This window comes from Diplotaxodon limnothrissa, linkage group LG14, assembly GCF_057381915.1.
Source record: "Diplotaxodon limnothrissa isolate DT_005_m linkage group LG14, D_limnothrissa_male_GT1.1, whole genome shotgun sequence".
NCBI lineage: Eukaryota > Metazoa > Chordata > Actinopteri > Cichliformes > Cichlidae > Diplotaxodon > Diplotaxodon limnothrissa.
Window position 1 is genome coordinate 9,669,995 of NC_140609.1, and position 9,946 is coordinate 9,679,940.

Consider the following 9,946-nt stretch of genomic DNA (forward strand, 5'->3'; position numbering starts at 1 on the left):
ATGTGTATAATTCTCTGCTTGTGTCCACACCTTCAGATGAATGCTGTGCGGGGGGGCACAGTCACCTGGCGTCCCCAGCCGTGGCAGGACGGAGACGGGGGCGGAGGGGAGCCTCTGTCAGACAGCGACTCAGAGGAGGAGGACTTCCCCGATGACAGCACCACCCCGCTGGGGGACTACATAACTCATGGTGGGACATTAGAAAATGACAAGGCTGGGGTTTCTCTATTCCTGCACAACATTGGGCTGATCTTACCTTCTGTTGCCACTCTCTCATTCCTCCCACCTCTTTCTTCTCTGTCTTTCAGGACTGAAGCAACTCCTGGATGCTCAGCAGCTGTGTGATGTTACCCTCCTTGTTGAAGGAAAGAAGTTCATGTGTCACAGGTATGATTGCCATATGTTACAGGGTATGGAGATGCAAGGGTCTAATTCCCTGACAATAAGTAATTATTGACAATATTGGGAATAAATAAGCATGTTGATGCATGTTTTCCTGTGTTGGAGCCCTGACTTTGGTGAACAGGACCCTATCTCAGATGATAAAACCTATATAATATCCTTCATATCTTAAGTCTGAAGTACAGTTTGCCTCCACAGCATGACTTCTCTTTTCCACCTTTGACGTACTGAGTGTGTGGGCTCATCCATAAAACAGTAGAACAGCAATGTGCATCTCGGCCACTGTATTCAAGGTGATGATGCAACATGGTGGTTTCCACAAACCAGTGCCTGCCCCTGTGTATTTACAGTTTTTGTAGTAATTACACACTATCAATATGTAATTATGAGAGCAATATCAGAGGAACGTTGTCTTCACTGTGTAGTGTACCACTGCACATGGTTGAAATGACAATAAAGCTACTTGACTATTCCTTTTTCCCTTTTTTTTTCTTTAGTAAACTCAAAAACATGACTTGAAGAGCTTTGAACACTGAAAGACTGCAAAATTGATTTTCTAGCACTGACAAATAAATGTCCCTTTTATTTATACGCTCTGGTCCTTAGGTTTTTAGACAGTGTTATAGTTTTTGTCATTTTACCTCTGTATGCCACCACAGTGGATTTTAAATCAAACCATCAGTAAATAATTTACTTGGAGTGCAGACATTTAGCTTTAGTTGGAAAATTAAGGAGCAGTACAAGGTGAGACCTGTTCTGTCATTTTGTAACAATTTTCAGTAGTTTTCAGAGGTTCAGAGGAATTGAGATGAGATGCCTGACATTTAGAATCCATGGATGTCACCAAATGTTGTGTTTCCTCCAGTGAGGTGTTTGTTTTTGGGTCTCTCTGCATTCAGTTTTGTATTTAGTAACTAAATAGCTGCTCTGTTGAGTTAGGATCAAGTGACTGACTTGGACATTGAACAATCTCACATTTTTCTTGCCTTAAGAAACTCTTGGGTTGTCTTTTTGCTTTGGGTCATTATCTATTTGTAGTTCGAAGCTTTGTCCATTCATGCTTGCAGAATTTGTCTGAATCTGAGAAGGGAGTGTAGCTCTGTGCTCATCGTGATAGCTTTCTTGATTTGGATTGACACAGCTTTGAAACTTTGTATTAAAGTGAACAGCTACAGCTCTTTTATCGCCTTAAAATGCTGTGGAATAGCAAGAGAACCAGCCTCTGAAAAAGAGAGCTATGAGCAGGTCTAGATTATTGTGATTTTTATATAATGATGCAAGTGACTTTGAAAGAGTGTGCATTGGTGCTCATCTACTGATGAGCTGAGAAGAGCCTTTTACTAAGGCAGCTCATCTGGCACACTAGAAAAAGAGACAAAAGTCACATCTGCATTATGTTTGAAATTCCAGTGTGATTCACAGCAGTGTCATTTCCCAATGTTTTTGTGCTTTCCAAAGCTATCACAACCACCATTGCCTCAAGGGCAGAAGAAGATAAAAAGCCATATGTTATAATGTGTAGTTCTGCATGAAAATTTCCCGTCAGTCAACTGCATGCATTTGTTAGCACTGATACCCGTGGTTTAGAGTGATATGTAAGAGAAGACAGGGCAGCTTGTCCTTCGGGAAAATGGTCTGCTTGGAAGAATAGTTATTGCAGTAGGGTTGAAGTTCAGAAACTCGCCATTAAAAGACGTGCAATGGAAACTTCAGTGTTACAAAAACTGTAAAGGCACAGGTTTAGGAGTGGAGTATAGGAACTTACCAGATGAGTCATCCTTTGCTATATTCTGAATAAGAGCACCAGTGTGTGTGATGAAAAGAAAGAAAACAGTTCAAGCCTGAAATTTTTAAAGCTCTGTAATGCTTTTGGGAGGTATTTGTCCTGTTAGATCGGGGATGTCAAACTCATTTTACACCATGGGCCACATACAACTGACTTTAAGCTTGAGTGGGCTGGACCAGAAACTCCCCTTTCAGTCAGTGGACAGAAGTGTAAATACAGTTTAATCCCTGAGATATCGCAACGTAAAAAAAATAACAGTAATTTCAAACGTATGTCTCTGTTTTTCTACATGTTTCTATAGGCACTATGACTGTTTGTGCTAATATAAGATTACATAAAATTACAGACTGTCTTGTAATTATGCAACATGAAAGTTTCAGTTTTGTTAAGGAATTTATTTATTTTTTGTGTGCATCTATGGATCCATTGTATAAAACCTAAATTTGTACAGTAACAGGAAGTTTTCTTAATTGTTTATTTGTTACATTTTGTTGTGGTTCACTTTAATGTCTCACCCATCTACTTCTTCTTTTCTTTTGACTCTCCCTCGACTTCTCTTTGCCATCAGAGTCCTTTTAGCAGCCGTGAGTCCGTACTTTCGGGCCATGTTCACCAGCCCGCTGGTGGAGTCTCGCCTCACAGAGATCCGGCTTGAGGAAGTGACGCCATCTGTCATGGAAACCATCATCCAGTTTGTGTACACTGGGGAGGCTGGGCTCTCCCTGGATACAGCTGAGGATCTGTTTGTGGCTGCCAACCGGCTTCAGGTCATGCCCCTCCAGGACCTGTGCTCCAGGTAAAGTTAATATCCTCAGTAATTAGATGTTACAGTTCAGGTGGCTACGTTTTTACTTTGACTTTAGATTGTAATTAAAATAAAACCTATTCTGTTTTCTAGATGAAGATGGCAATTAAATCATCTTGTGTCATTCCCTTTTTCTCTTCTTCTGTTTTTCTTTGACATTTTTCTGCTTTTTTTTTCTCACTTTAAATGCTTCAGGTTTCTTTTTGAGCACCTCTCAGTGGACAACTGCCTGGGGATGTACTCTCTGGCTCGCTCTCACCATGACCAGCTCCTGCTGCGTGCCTCCCTGCGACTGGTAGCCCAGCACTTTCCCCGGGTGGCCCGCCAGAAAGACTTCCTCCTGCTCGACCACGGCACCTTAGGCAGTCTTCTGAGCTCCGACCGTCTGGGCGTGGACTCGGAGGCAGAGGTATATGATGCGGCACGCCGCTGGGCAGAGCACCAGCCTTTGGATCGCTACGCTCACATGCCGGCGCTGCTTCACCACCTGCGCCCCGGGCTGTTGTCCCAGGAAGAGAGCCGAAGACTGAGTCAAGAACTGGGGCCAGCAGCAGCAGGAGAAGGCCTCGGCGGGCCTCTCAGACCACGAGAGGGAATGTTTGAGAAAAAGATTGTCTGTGTGGACCTGACGCCTCGGGAAGATGAGTATTTAGCTGCAAGAGACTACACGGTGGACTGCTTTGATCCTCGGACAGGGAAGTGGGAGAAGCTAGCACCACTCGGCTCACTTGTCAGTCCTGGCTGCACAGCTGTGGGCGACAGGCTTTTTGTAGCTGGTGGGATCCTGCGGACCGGCTCTGTGTCTGCAGCCGTGCATGAATACGATGCTGTGTTGGACCGCTGGATAGAGCAGCCTTCGATGGTCCAGCCCCGGGCCATGCTAGGCCTCCTTGGATGTGGAGAGTCACTCTATGCTTTGGGTGGCAGCAACCGCTCAGCTCTCCTGGACTCCAGTGAGACTCTGGACCTGACCACACTTCAGTGGAGTCCTGGGCCTCGGCTACCGCTTCCCCTGCGCGCCTTTGCCTGTGCAGCACTACGTGGAAGACTTTACCTCCTGGGTGGAACCACACTTGAACAGAACCGAGCTGTGGTCCACTCAGGCGTGCTTATTTATCACACCCTGACAGACTGCTGGACACGTGTGGCACTAGATTCAGGTGCCACCTGCCTCGCTGGAGGAGTAGCAGTGCGAGGTGGAGTGTGCGCCATTGGGGGATACATGAGGGATACCACCAAGTTCCTGGATGGTAACTACACCAACCTGGAGACTTTGGACGCTACAGGCCGTGTGCTGTTTTTCAGAGAAGGCAGAGGGTCAGGGGTGGAGAGGGAGGTGACTGGGGGAGGGGTGCTGGTCAGCGCAGAGCAGCGAGGGGGAGCGGGTGGCGGAAGTGACCGAGCTCCAAGCCCCGTCGTTTTTCCGGGGTTGCCTCGGCGGATTGCAGCAGGGGGTGTGGCCAGGTGGAAAAGACGGATTTATGTGTTGGGAGGGGAAAATGGCTCGCGCTTTTACGACAGCGTGTACTGTTGGAAACCCGGCTGGCGCAGCTGGGTTCAGAGACGGGAAAAACTTCCGGGAGATACCGGAGGCGTGAGCCAGTTTGGGTGCACCACTCTAAAATTCCCTAAAAAACACATCCTGTCCAGACTCAGACTAGCCAAAGAAAACTGCAAGAAGCCCTCTGACTAGCTGAGCAGGAAGCAGTGAGACTGAAGTGAGGGTCATAGACACAGATTTACTCCAAGGAGAATCAGCTCCTCCATGGCTTCTTGAAATGTTGAATTTTAAAATGAAGTCACGTGGAAAATAGCATTTTATACTATCTGAGTTCAGCCACCAAGCAGGCCTAGAATAGACCGGATCATCTGAAAGTGTCACAGATACATCAGTAGTCAAACAGGCAGTAGGTAGAGGCAGAAACTGGGGAAAAGTCAGGCAACGTGCACCTGAATGTAACTGAATCCACTGTTTGTCCTCTATAACCCAGAAAAGGGCCTTCACTTGATTGAAGTGTGATGTTATTTTAAGCTTTTTTTTGCTGTTGTAATAACTCTAAATTTGTGGATTTTCTTTGGACGCATTTAGTTTAGACACAAGGATACTGGCACATTCCTGTTCACTTTATTTCCCTAAATCTTTTTTATTGCTCTCCTGATCTCAGCCTGCAAAAGCCCTTTGATACTGCAATTTACAGCACACAAAACCTGACTGGATGGGAAATGTATTGTAGAAAGTTTTAGAATAACTGTATTTATAGAGCATCTTTGAAAAAAATCAAGAAATAATGGGTGTTGAAAGAAAGAAAGAAAGAGAAGAAATGAGCCCATAAATCATTGAGGTGATTGTAAAATAGATAATGGACTTTCTATAGCCTTTGTAGTGTTGCATTCCTGAAGACAGGAATACAGAAAGTAATGTAATGTAAGAAGAGCATGGATATGAGTTTCTAAGTTTTCTGTGAGTTGAAAGGATTTTTGATGGTGCAAGAAACAAGAGTGAAGAACAGACTGGACCTGGTAAACAATGCTTGATGTCAAAGATGACACGCACACATCTGGGAGTCATTTCAATAAATTGTGTGTGGAGGTTTTTGTTGTTTTCACAGATTCATTTTGATCCCAGGTTACAAAACTACATTAAACAGCTTTTCTAATGGCTCCAGCCCTCCCCCCCCCCCCCCCCCCCCCCTCTTTTTTTTTTTTTTTAGATCAACAATATCAAGAAATTTGTGGTTGATAAAACTTTGAATAACAAGCTGATATGTTTCTTTTTTCATCTGACATAAATCATTTGGCACTGATATCTGAAAGCCATGGTACTTGCCGAGATGCCAATATTAGTCAACAAGGCCATTACAGCAATGAAAGGCCAATTCACCTTGTTTTTTTTTATGAGTTCTGATAACTTATTATATGATAACTTATTTACTGTAGATATCTTAATTCTAATCATTTACGGCTATTTAAGTTCATTGTTTTTAATTTATTACATATTCCCTATCGTGGCCCTGCTGTATTATCTTAACAACCTCCACATGTGAGCATGATTGGGATAAATATTCTAGACAAAGAGTGTGTAACCTAACAGAAGTGAATTTCCTGGTAATTCTGACTAATACGTTTTTAAAAAAAAGTTTTATATTTGTCTGAAACCCCAATGTTATCCTTTACACTAAGCTTTGAGCAACCCTTCAAGTCACTCCCTGTATGAACCTAGACTCTTTTAGCTCCGCCCACTTTACGCCAGCTTTCTTCTGAGTGGCTGCCCAGAATAGGAATAGGAAAACAAAAACAAGACGTGATAGCTATGGCAGCAAGTCCCGGATGAGCTTCGGGGAACCGAACGATCCAAGATCACGCGAAATCGTCAACAATCAAATCCAGCTAGCTAACTTACTTAGCGAGGTACGAAGAACGGGCCCCAGGTCACATTGTAACCAGTACATGTATTCCAGAAAGTAATGAAGAGAACAATATGTCCCCTTTAAAAGTGTTTTGGTTAGAAAACACTCGAGTGGGAGAAACGGAAAAAATGAAAGACTGTATTAACACATTCAGTGAGTTCTTTTAATCAGCTGAAGGAAACTAACTTTGTAGTTAATGTGATATCTAAACCCCTCTTAGAATTTGACCTTCAGTATCCTTGTGTCTAGACTCTGTTACATATCTTCCCTCCATCTTGAAGCCAGTTCAGTCTCTGCTTGATTCAGCAGACACGTGAAGCTTCAGCCGTAGGACTTTGAATGTACTTGGCATGGAGGTTATGGACTATCTAAACACACATTGAGTAGCATTGCACCTTATTTATTTATTTTTTTAAAGTATTTTAAGTCTTTTGTTGTTTCTAAACATTTGTGTTGAGACTGCACTTCCTGGATGTCCTGTAGGTCTGCTCAGAAATGATCTGCTGTGACTCTAAAACGCACTAATAATTATTCAGATGCCACAGAGATTAGGTCACGGTCAGGTTTTGTTTTGTTTCATTCTAAATCCGCTTTTCTCCACTTTCCACTGATAAATAATTTCAGAATCCAAAGTCAAACCGTCCTCTTATCGTTCCAGTTGAAAATGTTGCGCTAATAGTTTCTCCTTCAAGGTTGGAAAAGTGGAATTTCTCCAATTTTCCCAGCTCGCTTCACAGGCAGCAAGTTATTTCTAGTGGCCATAGTGACTTCCTAGGCTGTGCATCCCCATTAAATACTGTGGTCTTTATTTTATGTAGTGCATACTAAATGATACTTTGCTTACTCTAATTTATTCTTGCTTTATATTTGTTAAATACATGGACGTGAGCTGAGTTTCAGGATTCCCTTTTCCTCTTCACTGCTGATAATCAGTCCAGTTTGGATAAGAATTATTCCAAGTGCTTTGTTGGTACAGGGGATTCCATATGTTTTTGGGAAATGACAAAATTTTAATATATTTGCCACCTTCTTTGCCGTAAGTTTGTACAACACCACAGTGGATCATTTTCTGTCACTTATCAAATTCAGGGTTGCGGTTGGGCTGGAGCCAATCCTAGCTGTCATAGGTGAAGAGGTGCAGTACACCCTGGATGCAAATTCAGTCTATTGCAGGGCTGACACATAGACAGACAACCTTTCACATCTACAGGCTATTTAAAAAAAAAAAAAGGACACCAGTTAACCTTTGAACTGTGGGAGGAAGACAGAGTATCCGGAGGGAACCCACACAGATACTGGAAGAACATGCACACACAGAAAGGCCACAGATTGGATTTGAACCCAGGACCTTTTTGCCGTGAGGCTAATCACTGCACCACTTACCACTCTTGAAGTGCAGACTTTCAGCTTTAATTCAAGGTGTATATTGTGTCTGAGTGTAATGATAGTTTTTTTTTTTAATACTTGGATAAAATCCTTTGCAGTCAATGACTTCTTAAAGTCTAGAACTCATGGAGAACCAATGCTGTATTTCCTCCTTTGAGATGCTCTGCCTTTCAAGAACATCCCATTTCTTTGCCTTTAGGATGTCTTGAGTTGCCTTTGCAGTTTGCTTTGGCTCATTATCCGTTTGCACGGTCCCATCAGTTCTTCTGTATTTGTCTGGGCAGAGAGTACAGCTCTATACACGTCATAGGTCATCCTGCTGCTTCTGTTAGCAGTCACATGAGCTATAATGATGAGTCGCCCAGTTTCACTGCCAAGCCATACATGCCAATACCATAACGCTGCCTCCATGTTTTTCATATAATGTGGTGAGCTGTTAATCTCGGAAGTTCATCCTGGTTAACCAGGCTCTTTTAGATGATGTCCAGTCTGACTTTGTAGTTGTTGAGCATAACCAGTGGTTCACAACTTGTTGAAAACCTTCTGTATTTCCATTCATGGAGAGGTCTCTTCATACACAAAACTCCTCATGAGTGGCCTTGACTTGATTAGATGTTGTGAAGTTGTTTTGCTTAATCATGGAAATAATTCAACATGAACTTAAGTTGTCTTCTGGGTTCTTTCAGGCCTTTTGGTGTTGCTGGTTCAGATTGTTGAATTTGTTCACTCCTAACTTTTTTTTTTTCCTTTTAATTAGTCATGGAACCACATCAACTGCCATAACCCTGCTTTTTAAGTCAGTTGTCCAGTTACTTTTGAGCCTCTGGAAATGGGGAACTGCGTATAAAAGCAGCTGTAATTCCTAAACATTTAATGCAATACTTTTATTAAACCCCTTGAGTTGTAGCTGGAAATCTGCACTTTAATCACGTTGATGGTTTAAAATCCACTCTAGTACTGTGCTGAAGCAAAACTACAAAAAAAAAATGCCATTCCACAAAAACTTATGCACCCGATGTTTCACTTTTGCTTCTTCCTGCCTTTCACTGAGCCACTGCCATTAGCTGAAATATGACCGCCAGTAGATTGGCAGCTTTCTCTTCTCCCTCAGGTGAGGTCAGTCCAACCTGGTGTTGAAGTTTCACGGAAGAGCTGGTAATGCGAGTCTCTCATGATGAGACCGTAATGGTCTCTGCTCACGGTTTGCCATTTTAGACATTTGATATGGAAGAATTCATACCAGTGTGTGTCTGACCAGTGAGGGTTTCTTTGTTTGTTTTGTGTTTCCAGAAAACTCCACACTACACTGCCTGTTAATTATTTCCCCTGACTTGCTCTGAGCTGTCACCCCGGAAATGTCAGACGAACTGATTTCCTCTCCCTCGGTGTGCTTACAGCTTGTGTGACATGTGAAAAGTGACTGTACGCATGCATGTTTTCTATGCTGAGGCGTAAATGTGTTCTACACAAGCTTTTCGCACACATCCAGGGCTCACATGCCGTGCGCCCATTCAAAGAAGCTGCCCTAATTTGTATTACTTAATGACATTTGTGAACTGGAAGGCAAATGGATGCTTCAATGGAAGCAGTGCTATCAAATGAATAAAGGACTTTTTTGCTTTTGTGTTTTGTGACTTTTTTGACATGCCAGAACCTTTTATGTTGACTTGGTCACAATGATTTGCAATAATCATATTTTTATCATTGTTTAGTGAACCGTTGACCAAAATAAGGAAAAGTACCCATCTTTACTGGTAACATTACGGGTTGTTGTGGGAATAAAAGATGCAGGACATGCATAAAGTGGGTAATTGTGCATGTAAAATATTAATTCAATCCAGTGGAGCTACTTAACTCAAGGCATGTTTTTCATGGTTTAGTGTTAATAATTACTCTAATAAATAAACTGCTGAATCTGCCCATTGTCAAAAGTGACCAGAGCTCTCACTTAGACCAGTCGCCCCAACTTTGCTGCCTAACTGCTGCTCATCTTTGTAGTCAAGTTGATGCAGAAATGTAGGTGTATTTTTTTTTTTGTAGATGACAAGACTTTAAAAAAAGCTTTACTTGAAGAAAAGTTGCAGGTAAACCCAAAGCAGGTTTCCTCTAAGGAATCATATCAAGTCAAGTTTTAGAGTGTTTTTAGGTACAAGTGGAGCA

The 9,946-nt window shown here is 42.6% G+C and overlaps 1 protein-coding gene across 1 annotated transcript; it reads left to right on the forward strand.

The window, feature by feature from the left end:
* Nucleotides 1–36: 36 nt before the first annotated feature.
* Nucleotides 37–4,932, forward strand: LOC146618376 (kelch repeat and BTB domain-containing protein 8). The gene is made up of 4 exons (XM_085371131.1): nt 37–190; nt 309–387; nt 2,757–2,984; nt 3,189–4,932. Exons 1-4 carry the CDS (start codon nt 37–39, stop codon nt 4,684–4,686), a joined length of 1,959 nt encoding a protein of 652 aa, XP_085227257.1. The 3' UTR covers nt 4,687–4,932.
* Nucleotides 4,933–9,946: the final 5,014 nt, after the last annotated feature.

Excerpts from the sequence above, each read along its gene's own strand:
- LOC146618376 (XM_085371131.1), top strand. The coding sequence starts at position 37 with ATGAATGCTGTGCGGGGGGGCACAGTCACCTGGCGTCCCCAGCCGTGG. Across the intron at positions 191-308 it reads GGGGGACTACATAACTCATG|GACTGAAGCAACTCCTGGAT; the intron begins GTGGGACATTAG and ends TCTGTCTTTCAG. Across the intron at positions 388-2,756 it reads AAGAAGTTCATGTGTCACAG|AGTCCTTTTAGCAGCCGTGA; the intron begins GTATGATTGCCA and ends CTTTGCCATCAG.